The sequence below is a fragment of the Petaurus breviceps genome, unplaced genomic scaffold, assembly GCF_028583685.1.
Source record: "Petaurus breviceps papuanus isolate PSGF00001 unplaced genomic scaffold, PetGlider_PUasm1.0 91133, whole genome shotgun sequence".
Classification (NCBI taxonomy): domain Eukaryota; kingdom Metazoa; phylum Chordata; class Mammalia; order Diprotodontia; family Petauridae; genus Petaurus; species Petaurus breviceps.
The window spans coordinates 22,528,686-22,555,132 of record NW_027187419.1 but is presented as its reverse complement, the minus strand read 5'-3'; the positions used below and the strand labels follow the sequence as shown (position 1 = coordinate 22,555,132).

General features: G+C 36.1%; 1 protein-coding gene across 1 annotated transcript in view; it reads left to right on the top strand.

The window, feature by feature from the left end:
- CNTN5 (contactin 5) overlaps nt 1-26,447 on the top strand; it is a 1,715,246-nt gene that overhangs the window by 1,574,832 nt on the left and 113,967 nt on the right. The window contains exon 16 of the mRNA XM_069080670.1: nt 15,689-15,809. Within this exon, the coding sequence (XP_068936771.1) occupies nt 15,689-15,809 (121 nt within the window). The remainder of the gene's footprint in view (nt 1-15,688; nt 15,810-26,447) is intronic.

Here is a 26,447-nt window from a genome sequence, read left to right as displayed (position 1 = left end):
CACCTTAAATCCTTCACAGTCTCTGCTCCCAGGAAGTCAAGGCTTAACAAAGCCACAAGGAGACCAATGTACCAGCACCACAGTCATGCTTCCTCAGTCTTCTGCAGCTCTGGCTGGTCCTAGGAAATCCTCAGCAGTGTGGCTGGCCCTTGGACTCCACAGCTCTTCAGCAGCTCCAGCTGGCTCTTAGACTCAGAAGAAGTTTCACCTGGTTCCCAGAATCAAATTCACTTCATCCAGGTTCTCAAAATAAAAATCATTCTCTCCAGTCTGGGCCTCTCTTCCTCAGCATCGAGAACCTGGCTCCAAGAAAATCTGCCTCTCCCTCTCTGGGGCTTTTCTTTATATACAGTGTTGCTCCTCCTTTTCCAGCCCCTTCCTGTTACATCAGCAGCAGGAGTTTATACCTTCTGTTTCTTTAACAAAGGCTTAATTTGAACTAGGTGCTAAGTACCTCTCAGCTTAGCAATACAAAAGGAACTTCAAATTACATTACTATTACACATATACTCTCTTTCATTGCTCTTATAGTAAAAAAGTTGTCAACAGTTACAAATATTATCTTACCATATAGAAACAGAAAGACTTTAACCATATTGAATTTCTCCTGTTTTCTCTTTTTATGTTTTCCTTAAGTCTTGTATTTGGAAGTCAATTTTTGTTTTTTACTCATCTGTGATCTTTTAATTAGAAACACTTGAAAGTCCTCTATTTTGTTGTGTCTGTCCCTTTTTTCCCCTGAAAGATTATATTCAGTTTTGCTAGGTAGGTGATTCTTGATTGTAATCATAACTCCTTTGCTTTCTGGTATATCATATTTCAAGCCCTCCAGTTCTTTAAGGTGGAAGCTGCCAAATCCTGTGTAAGTCTGACTGAAGCTCCATGATATTTTAATTATTTCTTTTTGGCTACTTGAAATAAGTCCTCCTTTATCTATGAGCTCTGAAAGTTTTCATTGTGCAATCTCTTTCAGGTGGTGATTGCTGTATTCTGTCAATTTCAATTTTGCCCTCTGTTTCTAATATATCAGGGTAGTTTTCTTTTATCATTTCTTGAAAGATGTTGTCAAGGTGTTTGGGTTTTGTTTTGTTTTTTTTCTGATCATGATTTTCAAGTAGAGCAGTAATTTTTATATTATCTTTTGTGGTAGTACTTTCTAGTTCAGATTTGTTTTGTTTTATTTCCAATGAGAAATTTCACATTTTCTTCAATTTTTTTTACTTTTTTGATTTTGTTTTATTGTATCTTGATGTCTCATAGAGTCACTTGCTCAATTGTAATTTTTAAGGAATTATTCTCTTCAGTGAGCTTTTATACTATCTTTTTCATGTGGTCAGTTGTATTTTTAATAAGTTATTTTCCTCAACTATTTTTATATATCTTTTTCCATGCTATTGACTCTTTTTTCATGATTCTCTTGCATTAGCCTCATTTCTTTTCCCAATTTTTTCTTCTGATCTCTGATTTGCTGTTTAAAATCCTTTTTAAGCTCTTCCAGGAATTCCTTTTGGGCCTGAGACCAAATTACATTTTTCTTTGTGGCTTCACATGTAATCATTTTGACACTATTGTACTCTTCTAACTCTATGCCTTGATCCTCTGTCACCATAGTAACTTTCTATAGTCAAACTCTTTTGGGTTGTTTTTTTTTGCTCATTTTTTCTCCCCCTTTTTTTGTGACTTAGTGTTTTTATGTGAGTGTTGGTTCTGGTCCTTTACCATCCTAAGCTTTTTGTTCTGGGGTTCTGGGTCTTACTGATGGCTTTTGCTGGGCTTCATGAATTTGCTACCTACTTTCACTGGAGGGTAGACTTTCTGGCTTGTGCTGAGAAATAGAGCCTCCCTTCTGGCCTCCCCTGGGTGTGAGGTTTAGCTGATGGCCTGCTCTAGGAGTGGAGGTTTGCTTCTGAGTTGCTATGGTAACAGTCCTCCTGATTTCTGGCCCTGGAGGAATAATTTTGTTGTTGGTATGCCCCAGGAGTGGGGCCCTGCTGCTGGGTTACCATGGAAAAAGGTTCTCTCTGCTAGTAGGGCCCAGAGGCCCAGTCTCACTGCCATCCCCAGGGCAGAGCTTCACTACTATATTTGCAATGGAGTAAGGCCTTGCTGGTGGCTTCTGCAAGGGGTGGGGCCACTGGGGTGGGCCCTTGCTTTGGCCACAAAAACAGATTATTTACCTAGGAGTATGCTGATTTGCAGGAGAGCAGGGACTTGCTGGTGGATTGCCCCAGGCTGTGAGCCCTGCTGCAAGACCCCTGCTGCAAGGCTGGCTCCTGCTGCTGCCCTTGGACCTGGCTCTCTTCCTACCCCAATGAGACAGACCTTTCCTTCTGTGCTACTAAGTTCCTTCTGAGGCAGTTTTCTAGTTCTTTGGAGGAGAATTTGGGAGGGCTTCAGAGGGTTCCTTCCTCACTCCACCATCTGGCATTGGAAGTTCAGTAATTGCATTTCCATATCATTAGTTTTCTTTGTAATCCTTTTAAATTAATGTCTTGGGGGTGGCTAGGTGGTACAGTCAGTAGAACACTGGTCCTGGAGTCAAGAGGACCTGAATTCAAATCAGGCCTCAGACACTTAACACCACACACACACACACACACACACACACACACAACTAGCCATGTGACCATGGGCAAGTTGCTTAAACCCAATTGCCCTCCAAAAAGTAAATTAATGTCTTGAATTTAAAAATATTCTTCTGAAAAGGGATGCAAAGACCTCATCCCACTTCCAAACAGGTTGATGACATGCACAAAAAGGGTAAGAATCCATGATCTAATGAAACTTTTGCTATGTCGCTTGGCTTCAAACAAGAAATCAGGGCTTTGAGACAGTAATTCTTAGGAGCTAACTTTTTGACAAGTAGTCAAGCCCTAATGTCATAAATATCACATATCTATGTGTTGTTATAATATGCCTAAGAGTCTATTGGGAAATTAGTCCCTTCCTTCCCACTCTATTCAGAAGGAAAACCATTTTAAAAAGAGCAAGGAGATGAAGTTTCTGGGAGGATTAAAAAAAAAAAGAAGGGGGGGCAGAGTCAAGATGGCGGAGTAGAAGCAGGACCTCTGCTGGGCTCCAGCTTCCCCTTCCCCAATCCATGTAAAAGGGGAATCTAAACAAACTTTGGAGCTGCAGAACCCACAAAATGACACAGAGAAGCTAACCTCCCACTGAGGACAGCCTGGCAGGCTGGCAGGAACCAGCCAGCACAGCGCTCTGGGAGCCGAGCCCAGCCCCATGCCAAGGCTTTAGCGCCAGGATGGGCCTGACCAACTGCTGGCCACAGGGACCCCAAATCAACAGCAGCTGTGGCTGTTTCCAGATTTGTCAACACATAGATGCGAAGGACAAAGTGAGAAGTCAGTGCAGTCTGCACTTTGGGACCCAGTAAGTGGGAGTGCGTGGCTTTTGCCCCCAGGGTGAGAAGCTGCTGAGACACTGACACAGCCAGCCAGTGCCATGTGGCAGCTTCAGCTCCTGGCCTGCAGATTGTAGGGAGACCAAGCACAAGTCTGAGAGGTAATCGCTCTTGCTTTAACCTTCTTGGATCTGGATTGCAGTCTAGGGTGGAGGTTCTGGGGTGTGTGTCCAGCCTACCAAAGCATGTGGAGACCTCAGAGAGGGCACCCATCTAATACCTCTGGCAGCTCAGAAAACTCCAGCATTTGGGATGAAAGCTTTCCTGTCTGGTGGCAGAGTCCTACAGTGGCAAAAAGCCCAGGGGTCAAGTGACTGAGGGGCAACATGACCAGGCAGAGGAAACAAAGCAGACAGAAGATTCCAACATTACACTCCTATTTTGGGGACAAAAAGGAGCAAAGCATGGAACAGGAGGAAGACAGTGAAGTCAGAACTCCTGCACCAAAAACTTCAAAGGAAAATATGAGCTGGTTACAGGCCATAGAGGACCTAAAGAAGCAGATAAGAGAAGTGGAGGAAAAATTGGGAAGAGAAACAAGAATGATGCAAGAAAATTATAAAAAGGGAGTCAACAGCCTGACTGAGGAAAATCACACCTTAAAGAAATAGACTAACTCAAATTGCAAAAGAGGCTCAAAAAGGCAATGAGGAGAAGAATGCCTTAAAAAGCCAAATTTGCCAGATGGAAAAAGAATCTCAAAAGCTCACTGAGGAGAATCATTGCTTCAGAATTAGATTGGAGCAAATGGAAGCTAATGACTTTATGAGAAATCAACATGCTGTTAAACAGATCCAAAGAAATGAAAGAATAGAAGGCAATGTGAAATATCTCATGGGAAAAACCACTGACCTGAAAAATTGATCCAGGAGAGATGATTAAAAAATTATTGGACTACCTGAAAGCCATGATCAAAGTAAGAACCTAGAAATCATCCTCCAGGAAGTTCTCAAAGAAAACTGCCCTGATGTTTTAGAACCAGAGGGCAAAATAGAGGTTGAAAGAATCCACTGATCATCTCCTGAAGAAGATCCCAAAAAGAAAACGCTTAGGAATTTTATAGCCAGGTTCTGGAATTCACAGATTAAGGAGAGAATATTACAAGCAGCCAGGAAGAAACAATTTGAATATTGTGGAAACACAATCAGGATAACTCAGGATCTGGCAGCTTCTACACTGAGGGATCGAAGGGCTTGGAATATGATATTCCAGAGGTCAAAGGAGATGGGATTAAAACCAAGAGTCACCCATCCAGCAAACCTGAGTATCATGTTTCAGGGGGAAATATGGTCATTCCGTGGAATAAAGGACTTTCAAGCATTCTTGCTGAAAAAACCAGAGTTGAACAGAAAAATTGACATTCAAATACAAGAAGCAAGAGTAGCATGAGAAGGTAAACAGGGAAGAGGAATCATAAGGAACTTATCAAAGTTGAACTATTAACATTCCTTTATGGAAAAACAATGATTGTAACTTATTAAACTTTTCTCAGTAGTTGAAGGGAATAGAAAAAAAAAAAATATATATATATATATATATATATATTTATTTATTTATTTATATATTTCTATATATGAGGGTATATTGGCATATGAATACATATGTGAATGTGTATATATATGTTTACAGGTATACATAGAGGGCACAGAACCAATTTAACAGGAAGGGATGATACTTAAAAGGTGAAATTAAGAGGTGAGAGAGGAATATAATGAGAGGAGATGGGCAGAGACAGAATGGGGTGAACTCTCATATAGAAGAGGCAAGGGAAAATGGTTACAATGGAGGGGAAGAATAGGAAGGCAAAAGGGAATGGGTCAACCTTATTCCCATTGAATTTGGCTTGAAGAGGGAATGAAATACACACTAAATAGGGTATCTCACCCTCCAGGAGAGTAGGGGGGGAAGGGGATGAGAGGGGGGTTGATGGAAGGGAGGGCAGGTTGGGGTAGGGAAGTTGGGAGCACCCACTTTTGAAAAAGGATGGAATCAAGTAGAGAATAGAACAAGTGGGCGGTGGGATAGGAGGGAGGGAAATATAATCAGTCTTTTACAATATATCTACTATGTTATTGTTTTGCATTAGGCACACATGTACAACCTATACTGAACTGCTTATCTTCCCAGTAAGGGTGGGAGACAAGGGAGGAAGGAAATGAATCTGGAATTCAAAGTTTTAAAATCAAATACTATATATATATATATATATACATATATACATATATATACATATATAAAAATATATATGTATATATACTATTATTAATACTATTTTACATGTAATTGGGAAATAAGATATACAGGCACTGGGGCATAGAGATCCACTGGAAAATTTCAAAGGGGTATGGGAGAAAATATGGGAGAGATCAGATTGGAGGAGGGGATATCCTGTGGGACTGCTATTTTGGGGTGGTGGGTAGAGGAAAAATGGGGAGAAAATTTGTAACTCACAATCTGGTGGAAATGAATGATGTAAATCAGAAGTTAATAAAGCATTTGAAAAAATAAAAATAAATAAATAGTTTTTATTGTGTTTTTTCCTTTCAAATGGTTGAAATTATTGAGTATGAAATTCCTCTCCTTATTAACTGGCTTCCTTCACTACAATTTTCTCCTTCTGCATGAGGCCCTTTCCAGTCCTCTCAGATGCTAGTACTTCCCTCTACAACATTACTTTCCATCTACTTTGTATATAGCTCATATATACCTAGCACCATGTGTGTGTGTATGTATATATACATATGTATATATATATATATATATATATATATATATATATATATAAAATCTCCTTATTAGAATGCAAAATTTTTGAAAGCAGAGAATATTGTTGCCTTTCTCTGTATCCCGAGAGCTTAGTACAGTTCCTGGCTCATAGTAAATACTTAAATGCTTCTTGAGTGACTGACTGGTTAACTGATGGGCATGTGAATATTGTGTAAGGATGCAAATGCATGAGTTTTCATATGTCATTTATGAAGCACATTGAAATTTGGGGTAGGAAGAGCTTCATAAATTTCTCTTAAACTTGACCATTTGGGAAAGTCAGCACTTTCCCTCTGTATAACCTTTTCCAAAATTGATTCAACTTTTTTTAATTGTTTCTTAACTTCTCCATAAATTCAGGAAACTTCTCCCTTGGTGACCCTTATTATTGTGGTTAAATTACTTTCACTGTTTAACAATCCCACTGAGTTTCAGTTTAAATTGTTGTTCCAGATAAGTAGCTGATGGTAAAAGATTTTTTTTAACCCAAAAAAAGCAACCCATGTAAGGAAGCAAGTTGGAAATGTGAAGGTTGTTAGGAGAAATTTCACTGGCTTAAATGTGGTATTATACTTAAATCTCAAGCAACAGCAACTGTTTGAGAAGGAGAAAGTCTGTGAGAGAAGAGAAGAATCACCCCTTTCCAATGAGAAAAAATACTATAGTCACATTATAGTTCCTTAACACAACTATTAAGAATGGAAGGTGAGTGGGATAATGAAAAGTAACAAAATTATACAGGGCTGTAAAAATACCCCAAATGGTTGTAACTTCTCCTAATTTCCATAGCATTTAAGGAAATGGGAGCTAAGAATAAGGCAATTCAAATAGCAAATAAGCTTTGCTTTCATTAATTGAGAGTTGATACTTCAATCAATCAATCAGTCAAGGAGGTGAATGAATGAATGGATGGATGGATGGATGGATGAATCTTACTCCAAGAATGTTAAAGTTTATAGATGCAAAAAAATTCTATAAGGGTTTTTCACTAGGTAGGAAGGAAAATGCTCTAAAACTTTTAAAATTATGATTCATAAAAAGGAATTTCTAACCAAAGATTGAGGAGATCAAGTGTAGATTAAGTGGTGATTGATAATAGCTACAAATTATCAGGGAAGGTACCAACTCACATTTTCTTAGACTATGAACTTTATTGTTTATCCTTGTATTTAGCCATTTCTATACATTTTTGTTGTTGCTATTGAGGTTAAGGAAAGAGTTAGAAATTTCATTGTATAGTCTGGTTCTCAGTTTAAAAATGTATATTTTGCCAGGTATGGCAGCTCCTGCCTACAATCTCTGCTGCCAAGAATACTGAGGTTGGTGAATTAGCTGTCTGAATGAAGCTTAACAATAATACCAAGAGCCCACCAGGAATGGGAGGGATACCATGCTGCCTAAGGAAGGGAAAGCTGGCCAGTTCAGAAACTGAGCAGGTCAAAGTTCCCATGTCAGTCAGAGTAGGATCAGTTCTATGAGCACTCCCTGCATTTTCAGCCTCAATGAGATAATCTCAAAATGTATTTATATATGAATATATTTGCATTTTGCTTCAAGAGCACATGACCATGGTATCACTACCAGCCAGTGACAATATGCCTTAATATAATCCAAGTACCTTAGAAGAAATTAATATTTTAGCATCTTGGATTTGGAAACTTACCTCTACAAAGTGATGATAATAGAATCTTGCAGATTAATTTGTGAATAAATTTGAAAATAATCTAGACAAGAGAGCTGGAAATTGTAAAAGAAACAGGGAATTAAGAAGAATATGAGGAAGAGCAAAATGAATTGAACAAGTAGGATTCAGAAAGGAGAACGACACAGAGGTTCTCTCCACCTACGTTTTCCTTTCTAAAAGAGTACATCTCAGTGTACTAGTAGAGGCCAAAAATGAAAGTCACAAAAACCAGTAGGATGCTGTAGCTAACAGGGATCCTATAGGCATCCTATTGTGTGACCAGTACGTGTAATTGTTCCAGACTTTCTAGTGCTACAAGAGAAGCTCATTGAGACAGTCGGCACAGCCCTTTCTAAACTTCAAGTTATCAGAACCCCCTTTGATGCTATAGGTCTTAAAGCCAAAGACATCACAAAGGAAAAGTAGAAAGGAAAGTGATTATCGATGAACACAAAAAGAGATGGCATGACTGCTAAGAGAGAGAAAGTGAAAATGAAGTGTAAATGTAAGAAAGCAAGCATCTGTTAGAAGTAACCATTTTATTAAAAGTTCACTAAATCATGCAGGTTTTCCATCAGGAACTGCAAGCTGTGGGCTGAGATTAACTATAATGGGCTCCCTCATGAATTCTTCTCATTACTCCTCTTGAAAGATCAGTAAATCTACTGAGAGGGTAATTTAGGTTTAGTCTCCGAGATCAAATCATTTTCCTTTTAATCTCTCCTATTTAGAATTGTCCATATATGTGATGCATATATAAAGCCAAAACAAAGGGATCCATTAAAAATGAGCCTATTCCAGCTCCTTGAATATTCTTGGCTCCCAATACATGCTCAGTACTTTTAAAAAATACAGCCATTGGTTTTATGTCAGTGATAGACAGTGATGGAGATGCAGCCTGTTTATAGAGGATTGCAAGCTATTAAGTAGAAGAGTCAAGTAAAGGACAGACTAGAGAAGACCTTATTTGCCTTTCTCTGCTGACTTCTGTGAATCTTTTTCTGAAGACTAATGGAATTTCCTCCTCATCATATAAAAGTTCACCTCTCACTACAGTGCCACAAAAGAGCAGCATGGTGTGTGATCTTTGCCTGAGGAAGGAAAAATAAAAGATATTTGAAGAAATTAAGACAATTTACCAGGTCAAGAGAAGAGGAAAGGAGAAAGCAAAAACAAAATGAAATAATTATTTAAGAAAAGGAAGATGAAAATGAAAGATTTCTGTTGCCTGCCAAAATGGTATGCCATGCAAAAAGCCATCAATGAGTATAGGTTTGTCCCTTGAAATATTTAGAATTATCTTTTCCAGTTGATTTTCAAATACATTTTATTGTTGTATTTTGTTTTTTTAATGAAGAAAAGATCATGAGTTCCCTAACCTCAAGAAAGCTACCCCATATTACAAAGAAAAATTTTTAAAAGGCCAAACATAAAAAGAAAGAGGGGGGGAAATCAGCTGAATAGATCAATGTCTCACAAAAGTTTAAAAAAAATGTACCATGTGTCACACTTATGGACTTCCCACCTCTGGAAAGCATGTGTGATTAGGGTATCTCTTTTTTATCACTGCTTTCAAGCCATGCTTATTTTTTGTAATTATGTAATATTTATTTTTTGGTGGAGGGGAGGTTTCTTTCCGTTTACATTGTTGTAGTTACTGTGTGTATTGTTTTCTTGGCTCTCCTTATCTGTTCATGTAGATCTTTCTATGCTTTATAGTATTCATCATTTCACAAAAGTATAGTAATATTCCATTCCATTAATATACTGCATTCAACTATTCCACCAATCAATGAGTATTAACTTTGTTTCCAATTCTTTACTATCAAAAAATTATTGGAATAAATATGTTGTGTATATTAAGACTTTCTTCTTATCAATAGCTTTCTTAGGGTATGAGCCTAGTAATGGAATCTCTGGGTCAAAGGGTATGGACATTTTAGTCACTTAATTTTTATAATTCCAAATTGTTCCAAAATAGTTGTACTAATTCATAATTCCACCAACAAAGTACTCTTGCGCTTATCTTCCCACAATCATTAAAACATTGATTATTCACATCTTGTCATCTTTGCCAACCTTGCAGCATATAAAGTTTATTTTTATTTTTTGGAGGAGAGAAGGCAGGGCAATTGGGGTTAAGTGACTTGCCCAAGGTCACACAGCAATTAAATGTGTCAAATACCTGAGGTCAGATTTGAATTCAGGTCCTCCTGACTCCAGGGCCAGTGCTCTATTCACTTCACCATCTAGCTGCCCCTAGCAAATAAAGTTGTGTTGGTTTTTTTAAAAGCTCAAGGTTGTTTTAATTTGCATTTCTCTTATTATTAGTGATTTGGAACATTCTTTCATATGGCTGTAGATTGCAGTTCTTCCTCTGAGAACTCTGTATGGTTTTTAGTGATATCTGTGTGTTGATTGCTTATATATTTTTAGATACAACTTTTCAAAGAAATTAAATACAAAGACTTTTTTCCCCTTTGACAGCTTCCTTTCCTGTCCTATATGCATTAATTTTGTTTGTGCAGTAGCTTTTCTGTTTCATTTAATCATTATCTTTTGTAATTGCCCATAATCCTTGTGTGGTAAAGAAAACATTTCCTACCTTTAGCTATGAAAGGTTTCTCTTCCAATTTTTAATGGTATGATATTTTATATTAAGGACATGTATTCATTTAAAATATATGGTAAAATATGGTATGAGGTATTGATCTAAGCCTAATTTCTGTCAGACTTCTTTCCAGTTTTCCAGGGCATTATTGTTCAGATTTTGGATTTCATGTACACTCAAATATTTGATCTCTCCCAGTTAAAAAATTTTCCTAGTGATTTTGAATATCTTATCTTTTGTTATGAAAGAATATACAATAGCCTAAACATCGTTATCTAAAATGTTTCTTTTTCTTGGATGTTATATGGTGCCTATAATTTATACTTTGTAGATGAGACTAAGTGTGTGTGTATAGCAGTAGAAGTCTGTGGGAGTGGGGCTTTGTGTAGCTTATGAGGGAGGTAAGGAGGGAAGTTCATCCAAAGAACAAATATGGAAATTTCCCTTTTTATATATGTGGCTTATTTGCTTTTTAAATACTATTTGCTAACAGACTTTGAAGAACATTCTAAATTCAACAAATAATTAGATAACTAGAGATTTGCCGTAGGCTGTGAAGATGTGATTAATTATATGCCATTAAATTATTTTCTTATAAATCAGTTTCCTTTTTTTCAATCATGTTTTATATTTTTATTCCTGATGCCCCTTGATCTCCATGCTCTCAGTAGGCTTACAAACTTTACATATGATTGCCTCATTGTAATGTGGATTTTAATATATGATTTTTACACATAATTTATCTCTGTGTTGTGTGTTTTTTAGTTGAGTGGCAAGGCCATTTACATAAACTAGAATTGATTCTAAAATGTAATGATAGAGAAAGAATTGAAAATAAAAATCTCTGTTGCATTTGGAACACTACTGAAGTAGCTTCAGTCATGTAATGGCTATTCTTGGTCTCAGTTTTATCACCTCTGAGATAGGGAGATTGGACAAGATGGCCTCCTTCTCCTCCTCCTTTCTCCTCCTCCTCCTGCAGCTGCTGCTGCTCCTTCTTTTTCTTTCTCTTCTTCTTTGTCTTCCTCTTCTTCTTCCTCTTCCAATTGGGGTTAAGCGACTTGCCCACGGTCATGTAGCTAGTAAGTATCTGAGGCCAGCTTTGAATTTAAGTCCTCCTGACTTATCTATCCACTCTATCCACTATCCACTGTGCCACCTAGCTTTCCCAGACAAGATGATTTCTAAGTTCCTTTCTAGATCTAAAATTCTGTGGTTCTATGAAGGAGCAACAGAGCAATGAATGAGGCAGCCTGGTGCTATGGATACAGCACTGGTTTGGTTATTTGAGGACCCAGTTTCAAGTCCTACCTTTGACACAAGGTTGCCTTATGATTTTGAATAAGCCATTTAACTTCCATGGTCCTCAGTTTCCTCATATTTAAAATGCCTGGGATTAGAACTGATGACCTCTGAAGATTCCCACAGCTCTAGGTACATATGTAATCCTATGATTCTGTGACCTATCCAGGTACTCTTCCACTTCCTAAGGGTCCCTTCACCTGACTGATACTGCTCATAGTGTTTTCATCATATTAACAAGGAGCCTCCTTAGCAAGTGTGAAGTAGTTCATCAGATTATACCTATATTAGCTAACAGAAAACATTAAACAAATCAGCAAGCATTTCTGAACTATTGGTGTTTTCATAACAAATAAATAAGAATCTTCCTTATCAGGGAAGATTTACATCTTCCTACTTAATAAAGATACCCATGTGACTCTTCTATCTCAATAGCGTAGACAGCCTGGGCCCTCTGGCTTTTGTCAGCCCTGTGATCTGTCCATTCCTGCTTTGTGAATATTTACACCAAATTCACTGCCAACTAGTGTTACTGAATAACTCTTCTAGTGACATTGAAGTAAACCTAACAAGGTAGTATAATATTATATCTTTTTGACACAATAGCCCTTGAATAGGATTCCAGAGGTAGAATGAAATATAGAAGGCATACAGCCCTCCCCTTCATTTTACATGTAGAGAAACTAAAGAAAACTTGTCTAAGACCATGCAACCAACTTGTAAGTGACAGGGCCTAGGCCTGTTTCCTGATTCTCATTCTAGTGATCTTCCTATGGTATTTTGCCTTCCACTAACATCTACAGCCCTCCTTCCTCTATTCTTCCTGGTACATGTTTAATTTTATCCACTAATAGCTTTTATATTCTAGCACTTTAACTATGTATAAAATGCATATGTAGAATTTGTGCAATCCAAAACTCTGACACTAGATATATACTTGATGGAAACAAATAGTAAACAAAGCATGAAACCTGAAAATATAAGACACTACCCGATCAGTTAGAAAAATAAATTTGTGTAAATTTTGCATGACTACAATTGAGTCAGGCAGTACCTGAAAGAATGAATCTTCCCCAATTTCCTATGGTCCATCTATGCCTCTTAAACGTGGCTTCTAATTATAGCATAGTAGGCACTGAAGATACTGATTAAATTAATTAGATGTACCATTAAGCTAATGTCTATGATATTAAGGGAACAAGGGAACACTTTTGTTAGTAATCCTCATGTAATATAAATTAAGCCTTAATCAACTAAGAAATGAAAGGGTGATCTTAAAGCATATAAATTTGAACTCTTTTGATTGAAAACTGAGTTATGCATATACATGTTTGTTGTTTGTTTCTATCATGAATATAACCAAAACTCGTAATAACAGTCACAACAGATGTAAAAAGGACCTTGAGGTGTGCAACGTGATTTCTTTGAAGGTAAACATGAAAGCAAGAAGCAAATGCCTCAGCTTTAAAGGTGTATGGGTCTGGACCAGCAGCCTTAAAATATAAAATTGTGTGAGGCCTATAAATACTCTGCCTTTAGAAGAGATGGGAGTAGTAGACAGTAGAGGACAATTAGATGAGGATCAAAAATGCTCTTTGTAATAGACTTGTAGAAGAGTTTCTCCCAAGGCTATTAGGAATGGAGGATGTATAGGGGGCAAAAAGCATACACTCTGAAATATTTGTTATGACATTTTAATGTATTCTCACCATCCATCCATTTCTTAAAATATCTAGACCAGAAACTCTTCACATTTTTTATGTTGTGCACCCCTTTGACTGTCTAGAAAACTGTCAGGACTCCTTCTCAGAATGAGATTTTTTAAATGCATTAAAATATATAAGATTACAAAGCAAACCAATTATATTGAAATAAAATTATGAAAATATTTTTTAAATGTTCACAAACTCCAAGTTAAGGCTATATCTTAATAATGATTATATGAGGGATTCTTTTAAGTCCTTGAGAAATAATGTTTTCTGAATATAATAATAAGGAAACAAAGTCCCATCATACTTCTAGCCAACAGAAATACTGATACAACCTCATAATGTAGTATTTCCAGATTAGGAATAGTCTATCTATGGTTCAGAAATTATTCCCTCAAAGAAGCCATATATTTCTGAAGATGCTACACATAGAGACCCACAAGCAGCTTCTGGTGATTGCCCAGAAAACAATGTCTTGACATTATCTACAACATAAGAAAGTACTCCTAACAGCTGGTGTAATTGTCGGAATGTTCATGACATCAGTCTGTATAAGAATAAAGGAAGAACCAAAATTAAAATTGTTGCAAAATGTGCAGTAAACTGTGTTCCAAGAACAAAGTTTTAAAATGTAATGTTTTTATCATTGCATGGATGTGTGTGTGCGTGTGTGTGTGTGTGCTTTTCAAACCTCTGATTTCATCTACATGACAAATTCACAATATGAAAACCCCTTCTACCAATCTTCAACTAGGTTGCAACTCACCTAGTCTTGGAAAGTTAGCAAAGGCCCTGAGAGGTCAAGTATTTTGCTCATGTTCACACTGCTGAGTATGTGTCAGAGGCTGGCCTTCTGACTCCACTCTCAACTGGGCCACCTTTATCATAAAATTATAAATCATAAAATTATAGAAGTGTAGAGTTGGAAGAAACCTCAGAATCTAGCTAGTGCAAGCTCTAACCATTGCAAGAGTCCTGTCTGCAGTATTCCACAGACAACAACAAGCTGTCCTTCAGACTCTTCTTGACCCAAATAGCCGTCATGTGGCATTATTTGGATCACAAACAGCTCATTTTGGTCTTTTAAATGATACACCTTAAACATTCATTCATGTGCTCAGATATTATTAATGAACAGAAATATGGTAAACTTTGAAGCAATCGTCGCCAATAGCAGAGATCCATGAAGGAAATGCCTGGACTCATTCCATTCACTTGTCCTTTGTATCATGGACATTTTAAAGAGTATTGAAGTTTTGCGACATCATTACCTGACATAAATATTCATCCTGTTGTTATAAATAGCTGATCTTCACATATGCATCATAAATAAAGGAAATCATTTCTTCTCTGAGAGAGCAAGAAACAAAATTAAATAATGAATGGTTTGTTTTGCACCGTTCATTCTAAAATATAAGATCATCGCAGATTCTATGAACAGATAAATCCAAAAGGTATTCTTTCCTTGGTGCCTATTTATCATCGTTTAAGTGTAGTTCTTCTGATTATGTTCTAATCATCCTCCAACCAAGAATAGGGTGTTTTGAGCTTTCTGTGCATGCTGTAACTTACAACACTGATTAAAGAAAGATTGGTGCTAATCTTAACACCCCAGTCTTGATTGCTATGAAAAGAATTCATCTTTTGCTAAGGAATGTGGTTAGGAGACTAGAAAACAACGACTCAGGCCTTTCCTGAGACTGTTTCCCATGGGCCAGTCCAAGGAGTTACTATAGCTAGCCAATATGGAGATTTCTTTCCTGTCTTCTTTCTTTTCTAGTAGTTGTTTTGCCCATTAGGAATATGTTCATTCTTAATACAAAAATAGGACAATACATGAGTAAGAAAGCTGCATTTTATTGTTCATTGTTCGCTTGTTCTGCAACTTTGAAAGCTATGATAAATTTGAATGTACATATCAAATATATTTCCTAAAAGTGCTTTCTTTGGCTGTTAAATCTTTAAATGCAGCATAAACATGTCTATGTATTTTATCCCCAATTAATAACTGCTTAAAAATAATTAACATGCTTTCCTTAGAGTAGGACCTGTTTGAATTTTGAATTGTTATATAGATTGTAAGTCCTAAAATGGGTACTTTGACTAAATAAGCAAAGTTCCCTCCCCCCCTTAAAAACCACCTTGAACCAGGCAGGTTTGCAACATTTTAAACTGGCACTTCATCCCTCTTTCAGCAAGCATCCTCTGCAGATTTAATGATCAGGAACATCCTTCTGATGCATGCTGGGAGATATGGCTGCAGGGTACAGACCACAGCCGACAGTGTGTCAGATGAGGCAGATCTTCTTGTTAGGGGTGAGTATGTTCATAGTGCAGTCTGAAGGCATGATCACTATAAATTACCATACAGAGGAATTTAAATGCATGTACTTTGAGCACATCAGTACTGTGCATTATACTTCTAGTTTTATAATACATGTCATTTTTTTTGTTTGTTTAACCTTTGTCTCTGAAAGAACCAAAATGGTAAATTGGTTCATAGTTAATGACACAATCAACAAACCCAATGAGAAAAACCAAGGTATTTTTAGTATCAAGAAATTATAAACATCTTTATGTAGTGCAGTTTGGTTAATGGAACTGGTTTAGTCAACAATGCCAAGCAGAATTTTAAAAATTAAACTCTTAAGTCAACAAGACATTTGGACATTGTAAGTAAAATTTTAAAGCTCTTATGGAAAGTATACATATTGTTTCAATAACTCTTTTTTGCGACAAAAATAAGAGAACTTCATGTATAACATGAGGACATTTAGGCCTATTAACTAACAGGGCCCTAAAATATCTGAAGATGTTAACATAAAGATTATCTGTGAATAAAATAGTGCTTAAACACTCACTGTTTTATTGAAACCACAGATCCAAACACATATATGTATATATATATAATATATATATAATACATATTTTTTTTAATCTTCCACATGAGAATCTTTGAATATCATTGTGTATTGCATGTCATGACCCTTGTTCATTCTCTGGCCGTAGAGTTTTCTCATTTTATCCAATGGTAGCAAAACCTTATGTTCTGGAATAATGTCTTGCCATTTATCTGTCTTGAATAGTTTTTATAAATTCATATTTGAAATCTCAAAATTATGGAAATACTAAAGAGAAAAATACAAAATATATGAGTTTTCCAATACTTACATTTAGCCATTTCTATTAAAGTGTTTATTGACTTCTGTTTTATATCCATTATTGGTTAAAAAAAAAAGAAATATGTTTCTAAGAGAAGAAATGCTATTTCCTCATATGGGGAGACTCATTCACTTTTTTTACCCTCAGAAAGGCTAGTTGTGTTTCACTTGAGCTTATGTGGAGAGTATATATTTTTATTATTGGCTTGTTATAAACATTCAGCTTACTCAGAGTGTTCATCCCTTTCATAGAAATCTAGTTACCTAAAAATCCACCTTTGTGCTACATTAATGAATCTTAAAACTTCCTTCCCTTTCATAGAAGTCAAGTTTATGGGGAAAAAATGTCATTTCTTCAGCTCACCTAGTCTACTTTAGATTATCTCTATTTATTCTTTAGTACTTGGTAGTCATTAAGAATGATGCTACTTAGATTGGAGCATTTCAAAAGGAACAATGCAATTTGGATTTCCTTACTATTCTTTTTGGATATTGCAAGGGGTGAATTGAAATAGCATGCTCACATTCTGCTTTGTAAGTAAAATTAAACTAAACAAGGCTTGGAACATAATTCAGGTTTGGCTGTTTCATGTTCTGCTCATCTAGCCTTTGGCTTTATGCCTAGGAAATGATAGAATACATAAATTCCAGAATTATACTTGATAGCAATTCCAAACAGGTTGCTATTGTCTGAATATTCATGTAATATTCAATTCAGGAGCTTTTACTTTGCTAGTTTGATTAAGTAGCCAATTTCCTATTATATATTTGTATTATTTCTCTAAAATTAATACAAATGGCTTAGTAAATACTACTGTATTGTCCAATTGGACCAAACCAGATTTAAGCACTGAATTGACTGTTGTCCTGGTCTCCTCTCCTCCCCAACCTCTTGCCTTCACATGCACACACACAATTTTTAAGTTAATAACTCCTAGTGATTAGAGAAAATTAAGTGGTTGGGGGTTGTTGGTTTTTATATAGAATTTCAATATAGTTCTCATATATTCCTCTCTCTTCCTTTGTGCCACCATTCACTGGCATACTATGTCATGCATTTGTCTAATCCCAGGCTAGAGTATCAGAGTGACTTTTTTTAGGTTAAACCTTTTATGTTGCTAGCCACAGGAATTCCACTATTTATCTCTTCTATAGTAAGTGATCACTGTATTGAATTTAAGGATTAAGGATTTCAGGAAGTGAGTGAAGTATTTTAGCATTAGCACCAAACATGGATGAAGAAGAGAGAATGTTCTCATCCCTCTCACACACTATAAGTGGAGGTTGAGGAAATCTGTACATTTCCATCTAAAAAAAAATCTGTTTCTCCTCATCTCCTCAAAGCCAGTCCAAGTTTGATTTCACAGCCCCCCCCCCCCAAAACTAATATTGCCTGTAGACACCAATAATTTCTATATGGTACCTCTGATACTTTAAGGACTATCTACAATACTTGTTGTTTCCACCATAGCTAGGGCTATATGTTGTCTGTGAATGTCAGTAGTATTATTTGCCTCTAATCTACCATTATCGTCTTCTAAAAATGGAATTTCCCCATAAATAATCAGCTGAAGCATAAAAATCACTTGTTTTAAGCATTTAATATTCAGTGAAGCAGTATGACGATGGCATTATGCATAATTTGGGAAAGCATTATAGAAGTAATGAATATGCTAGAGGAAATTATTCTGGTACTATATAAAATGAAATGGAGACACACCTGAACAACTGTCCACAATTTTAGAGACTTGTTCTTTTATGACATAACACTGCAGAAGATATGGATAGGTGATACCACAGGGAACTCTTTAAAGCAATAGAACTATAGTGCTCTTTTGTATGGGGGGGGGATATAGAAAGAAGAGAGATGGACCGACAGACATTGAATGTCACTGATGAGGATATTCCATTGAAAAAAACTAAGACTCTTGGACAATTTAAAGCTATGTCACAACAAAAGGAACCTAAGAAGAGAAATATCAATTATTTTCTCTTATAATCATATAAATAGTATGATTCTCAGGTCATATAAAAAGATAATTTTATACTCAGGACATAAATACAGCTGAGAAAAGTAGTGGCATGGCTTTCAGGATTAAAATGAGTTAAATTTAAATGTAGTTAAAGGGAGCTTAGGGCAAGAGGTACAGGCACCTCAGTCACATCCAGAGGAAGCTCCCAAAGCTTTACATTTCATGATCTACATTAGCATTGCTACTCTATTTTGAAATACTCTAGTCTTCAAAAGGGCCACAACTTGTGGAGTAACTTCTGGATTTTGGTGGTGAAGGTCTATTATGACTTGCTCTCAGAAAAAAAAAAATCATTCTTAGTTCTTTCTATACATGTGCTCTCTGTGCTCCAAAGTTGGGTAACAGTCCCATTCCTGGGGCTATCCCTTCCTGGAATGCATAAGAATATTCACTAAGGCAGTGCAAGATAAACCTTTAAACCACCCTCAGTTTCTTCCTTGCCATGTACAAATCAAATGCTGTTTTTCAAACCCATTTGTATTTCTCCTCTCAAACATTCCCAGGCTATTTGTCCCTTTTAAAATAATTCCCTTGAAATTTCATCTACTTTCCTTTCTTCACCTACTTTCTTTTGTCCAATAAGAGTTTGATAGTATGAACCTTGGACTCAGGAGAGAGTCTAGGAACAGGTATATGAATGTAGGAGTCATCTACAAAGGGATGACACTTGAACCCATGGAAGGTGATGAAATCACTGAAAAAGAGAATATAAAAAGGCAGGTGGGTTCACGAGAGCAACTTGTGATGCACCTGTCAGGGGATGGGCCATGGTTGATGATCCAGCAAAGAGCACTGAGAATGAGCAGGCAAACATGAAAGAAGAGTATCATGAAAACCTAGAGAGGAGAAAATATCTGGGAGGAAAGGATGGTCAACAGTATTAAATGCTGTAGAAATGTGAAGGACAAGGACTGAAAAAAGGCTGTCCCACCAACATTTTATTCAGTTACATGCTATAAGGAAAATTTATGCTAGATAACTTGAGAAAGAAAGACTAAGATCCCTCTTAGCTGTAATGTCATGTGATGTTTCCCCCTCAAGCTCTCAGAACTGTACAGCTTTGCACTGAGGATCTTGTCATAACAGAGACTACAGGAGGAGAGAGTTGAAAGATTTTCTTTCCTCTGAATCCGAAAGTCTAAAGCATTACTGTTCTTGGGCCCAAAGGGGAATAATCTGCTTCAGGGAATATTTGATAATACTTTCTGAATAATTGTGGTGAGGAGGAAGACAGCACTGATTTATCTCAGCCTCAAATATCTCATACAACAGTCTGTCTTTCACCCTGGCATGAGCTATTATTTGGTTTCCTATTTACTAGCACTGCACTAATGAGATACAGAGGTCATGATAATAATGGTATCGATCCAAAGGTTTAACTCTAACTGCTTTTCTAAACTTCCAAGCAAAAAAGTTTACAAATCATTTAAGGCAACTCTTCTTTTATTACTATTTTTCTTTTCTCATAATCGAATATTGTACAGTAAGTTCACTTTCCCCAATTTAGGAAGAGTCTGTAATTTAGGGAACTGTACACACCTTCAGAGTGATGATAGTTTGGGATTTTGATTTATCAGGAGGTTCCATTGTTAAGAATATAAACTTAAGGGGCAGCTAGGTGGTGCATTGAATAGAGCACCAGTCCTGGAGTCAGAAGGACCTCAATTCAAATCCAGCCTCAGACACTTAACACTTACTAGCTGTGTGACCTTGCGCAAGTTACGTAACCCCAACCACCCTGCCTTCTTCCCTCCAAAAAAATAAAAATTAAAAAAAAATAAAGAATATAAACTAATAACCATAGGAAGGAAAGCTGAGTTTGTCAATATTCTACAATGTTGGGAGCCTGGGGGTAAGAAAAGAAATCTCAGTACAGTTGAGGTGCAATGAAAATTATGGTTCATTTCTCAAGTAATTTTCTTAAGTGTAATGAATAATACATTTACAAATCACACTCATAATTCACCTTAAAGTTTTCAAAAACTGTTTCTCATAACAACCCTGTGAGTTAGCACACCTGGTTTGGTCACCATTATATAGACAACTGAATGGATCTCAGAATAATGGAGGGATACCTGGTGAAATGTCAGAGGCAGGAGTCCAATTCAAGTCTCTCCTGCCTCTGATCCCAGCACTCTTTCCATTGAATTGCTTCTTAATATTAATAAGGATTAATTAGGAAATGAATATTAATTAGAACTTAACTCACAGATATTTAAAATAAAATATAAAGTAAGAACAAGCGTTTGCATTCATTTGAAATTAAAAATCCAAAAGGCCTTTAAAAATGAGAATGAATAAAGTTTTACTTCTGAAGGGAAGCATAGTAGATTGAAAGATGGCCTTGAAGTCAGGAAAACCTGGGTTCAAGTTTCACCTGAATATGCTGGCTTTTTGACTCTAGGCAAGTTATTTTAACCCCTCAGTGACCTTACATTTCAGAGAAAGTACATAAATAAAGTTTCCTCACCTTTCTTTATAAAGTTCCCTATATTAGTGAAATCATAGGTCTAACCTCTGGCCCATATTTAGACAATGAGATAACATGAAGATTCTTAGCTTAGGTTTGGTAATTACTTCCCAGTGTTTTTGGCTAAGATCAAGTTCTTGACTTCAATAAATCAGTCATGAGTGCTATGTTAAGCCCTGACTTCAGACAAGACTATGGATATATTACAAACATATCACTCATTTGCCTATTTTGGGCTCTACCTCCATTCACAGGCTAGATTGACTGAATGCAGGATAAATTTCTTTGGGTTCTTTAGATAATTTTGACCTTTTTTTAAAATTTCTTTTTGCTTATTACATTCCTGTCACCTAAACAGAACTTTATAAAGTTATACAGACTAAATAAAATATCAGTTGGTCTGATAAAACTTAACTAACATCAAATAGGATTTAACTTTCTATAATGAAATATTAGTTTTCTCTGAACCTAAACTTTTGCCTTTTTTGTAACTGAGTTTGGGGAAAAAGTAGAAGCAAGGCTATATGAGAATAACAGAACCATGTCTCAGTTGAGTTTCAGTGAGTTCTGTATTTGGACTGTGAGTTCATGATCCCCAAAAACTGGTTAAAAAGTGAGAAAACATCAGATAAGTGCTTAACTTATCTTTTTGTCTACCTAATATCAAAGAACTGATTTGGGCTTGCTAATTTTAAAATTGTTTAATTTAATCAATGGTTGCTTGACTGAGCAGATCTAAAAATATAGTCAAAACAATTCAACCAATCTGCATGTGTGTGTTTGAATATGTGTGTATATGTCATTGTCTCTGTATGCATGCAAACACAGAATTAGTAATTAGGTAAGGGGATTGGGGAAGGAAGCATTGATTAACATGTTATAGAGCACAGCTGATTGAATGAAAGAATTTTTTTTTTTCCCTTTCCAGTTTGTCAGTTTAGGATCATATAGATATAACCTCCATTGCTCATAAAATTTTCTTAGCAAAAACTTTGAATGACTTTTCTATTCTATTAAAAAAATTATAGGTATCTAAGTACTATATTATCTGTGTTCTTATAGTTATCCAGTTCAAAAAAATAAATTGTTTTTTTTAATGTTTTCATAATAAATTTTATGCCACTAATTAATGAGAAAACACTGGAGTGGTTTTTTTTTTTTTTTATTATTTGAACAATTGCTTTAAATATCCACTTTTCACATTACATACCTAGAATGAACTTAGCAATGCTTGATTTCCAGGACTGACATTATAGTGAGAGAACCTGGGTTCAAATCCCACCTCTGATGCTGACCTTAATCAAGCCATTTAATCTCCCTTGGCCTTAGTTTCCTCATTTAAAATATGAGGGTGTTGGACTAGATAATTCCTGAGACAAGTTTCCTCCATATCTGAATCCATGATCTTATGACACTTTTTCTAAGTATATTCAATGTCCAAAGTCACTCTAGAACTATTGGATATTTTCTTTTCCTTAGTTGCCTTTCCAGATTTCAGTACTTATTTATGGCTATATTAACTAATCTTTTCTTAGAATAGCCAAGTACTTCATTTTTCATAGAACTGAAGAAATAAAATTTTATACATACACACATGTTTATATACATTTGAATCATGTGTGTACTCATATGTTATCATGTTTAGTATTGAGGTTTCATCAGGGCAGTGTATAAATACCCAAGTTATTACCAGAAATTTTGTGGTCTGCTGGTGTTCAACTAATGACGTGGTCCATCTCCAGACAAGACAATGGCAGAATGGTAAGCTTTTAGACTCTGCTTTAAAACTTAATTTTATTTCACCCAAGTTTTTACCCCCACTGTCATTCTAAAACAATTATCTTGTTTCCTTACAGTATAAGACACCCCATACTTTCATTTCTTTATCATTCTTCACTGAAGCAATTCCTAAGCAGATTCACCTTGCCCAGAAGAAACTACTCCGTGCCTTTTTTTTTTTTTTATTGTTTTAAAACTTCATATTGGCTTTTGTTCTTCTGGCAACACCTGGCAAAGGTAATGTCTCCGTTTCACTACATACTCTTTAATTTGAAATTACAAAGCCAATTAGCTCTCTAACGAGTTAGAGCAATTGAGGTGAAAGAGTCAGAAAGAATTCTTAAACACCAGATGAAGTCTGTTATTGCCAAGAATAGGAATAGATGAGCAAAACTTAGTAAAGTTGATTCCAATTTAAATAATTCTTCCTTGTCTTTTCTAAAACGTGTGACTGGTGTTGTTTTATGCAAACAGGGCAGAATCCAGTTAAACAGATTTGTATTCACATTTGTAATTCTTGGAAACCTGAGTTGAAATTCTATATTTTTTTGGTTCTTAAGAGGAAGGGAAGGGAACAAGCATTTTTTTTTGCTTTTTTTCTTTGTAGGGCGATTAGGGTTAAGTGACTTGTCCAAGGTCGCACGGCTAATAAGTGTTAAGTGCCTGAGGCCGGATTTGAATTCAGGTCCTCCTGACTTCAGGGCTGGTGCTCTGTTCACTGTGCCACCTAGCCTCCTGGGAACAAGCATTTATTAAGAGCCTACTATGTGCCAAGCACTGTGCTAAGTGATTTATAACTGTTATCTCATTTGATCTTTATGACAACCCTTGAAATGATTGCTATTATCATCCCCATTTTGCAAATGAAGACACAGAGGCTAAGTGAATTGCCCAGGGTCAAAAAACTAGTACCTGGGGCTGGATTTGAACTTAGGTTTTTCTGACTCCAGGTGCAGTGCTCTATTTAATTTGCCACCTCGCTGCCCCTACTAAGGAATGACTGTAGCTGAAGATATTATAGGACTACAGAATGACATTTCTTTTTTTATAATTTAGGGAAGTTTGGAGGAGTACCTAAAGACTAGAAAGAAATCAAACATATAGTCTAATTTTAGAAAGTATATGCATTAAAACAGAAAATAGTGTGGACAAGTTGGCGGGGGAAAAAAAAAAGCAGATGTAGACAAGATGAAGTATAGTAAGGACATTTGCAGGGTTATATACTATAGAAAGGACAACAAATTTCCATAAACTCCAGGTAGGACAGAATTACCTTTGTTCAAGGACAAAAGGAAAATGATCTATAGCGTTATACTACTAAAAAAAGATAGAAAGAAGTAAGTTTTGACAAGAACAAATAAGTATCCAATTCTGTGATGTGACAAGGTATATAAAATGTTTCTTGAAAGAAATCCATTTATTAAGTTTTTCTGAGAATTAGCATACCATCTCCTAGTCTGACTTCCCAAGGAGTATTTTACCCCATTATGGAAACAGAAGTAACTATATCATATTCATTAGTAGACCTATTTTCCCCCTATATTGTGACTTCTCCATAAGTCTTTTTCTTCAAGCCATTACTAACCTTCAATAGATATTAAAGGACCATATTCACAGCCCTTTTGAGTTTTCCAGACTTCCAGAAGATTCCAGAGCCCCAAAGAAGCCAAGATATATGTGAACCATTCATTTGACTGTTTTTATATCAAGACCAGAAAAGAAAGCTGACAGGCAAGCAATAGTTGATCTAGGGCACCAAATATGAAGTTAGAGGACCTGTATTTGAATCCCAATTTTGCCACTTAATGTGACACCTCTATGAATCTGGGCTCATCTCAGCTTCTCTGGGCCACAGATTCCTCACCAGTGAGGAGATTGGAAGACCACTTCCAGTGCTAAGTCTATGATCCTATGGTGGAAACAACCCAGTCACAAAAAGTCAGTTTATCCTACAGTTTCATTAATCTTATGATAATGTCTACCTTTCAGTGTTCCATTAAGATAGACCCATTTTTGACTCCAAAATCATCAAATGACTGTATTGTTTAACATATCAGGACTATAAAAGGACTCAGTAGTCTCTAAAGATCATAGATTTAAAATTGAAAGGAATTTTAGAGATCATGCCCATTTATTTAAATAAACGAAGAAACTGCAGGCCAAACAGGTTATTTGACTTGCCTAAAGTCATGCAGACTACAGAGCTAGAATTAGAAACCAGGCCTTCTGACTTTAGATCTGATTAATGTAGTAACCTGAGTCATCTGGGGTTCTATGGGCATTCAGTTAAAGAAACTATTGTTTTTTTGTAGCAAATTTGCTTTTCTTGGCATTGTTCCTACGAGTTGAGGTGCCCCCTTGTGGCAGGGTTCTGCTCTCTACTCTCTTCCCTCCTCCAGATATATTCTAAGCAAGATTTAAAATATTTTCTCAGAGTATCCGGGAAAATTTCTATGTATGGAGCAAAAGTTGGCGAATTTAGGTAACAATTTTGCCCTTATGCCATGCTGTAGAAACTGCAAAGATAATAGAGCCCAGGTGCTTCCAAGTCAAGTTTTTCTGGAGCATGTAAGTTGTGTAGACAAGGCCTGAGTGAAGGCATTAGGCAGAACTGTTTACACCAGATGTCCCCCAAAGTCACTGCAGTTTTAAATAACTTAAATAGTTTTAAATAGCTTAAAACTACAACAGTACTTTTGAGGACACGCTGGGCTTCAGTTGCACTTTAAATATAGAAATATTAATGACTGTAATCATATTATTTGTGAAAAATTTCATTCAAATGAAAATTGATAAATATATTCTTCTATAGTACTTTTCTATAATACCAGTTTAGGAAGCTGAAATACTATTTAAAAAAACAGAACTCATTTTAGGTCATTTCAAAGAATATTAATACCACAAAAGTATAAGGACCACCTCTGATATTCTAGTTAAACATTTGGAAATTGTCTCATATAGAATATTAAAATCTATTATTTCATGAGTAAGATTAAACCTGAAGCAATTTCACTGATTTGTTTTAAAACAATAACAGCAAAACCAAAAAAATAAAAATGGTGGGGCAGCTAGGTAGTGCAGTCAGGAGGACCTGAATTCAAATGCGGCCTCAGATACTTAATACTTACTAGCTGTGTGACCTTGAGCAAGTCATTTAACCCCAATTGCCCTGCCTTTACCCCTCCAAAAAAGCTCCCCCCCAAAAAAAAATAACAGCTATGAAATAATACCTTATTTTTTCCTTTCCTTTTAAAATTTCTGTTGAAGTACTTTGTTAAACATCAGTACAAATGAAAAATAAAAAGGGGAAAAATGAAGGAACCTGGTTTCATTTCCAACTCCTGAAATATACTGGCTGTATGACCCTGGATAAGTCTCTTCATGTCTTAGTGCCCCAGGAAACACTCTAAAGCTATAAGTTAGAGAGAAAGTGTCAGTAGAACTGTCTTTTAGCAATGAAATAGTATGTCCAGTCTAAAAAAGTAAATCATTTCGTTGTTAGATTATATTA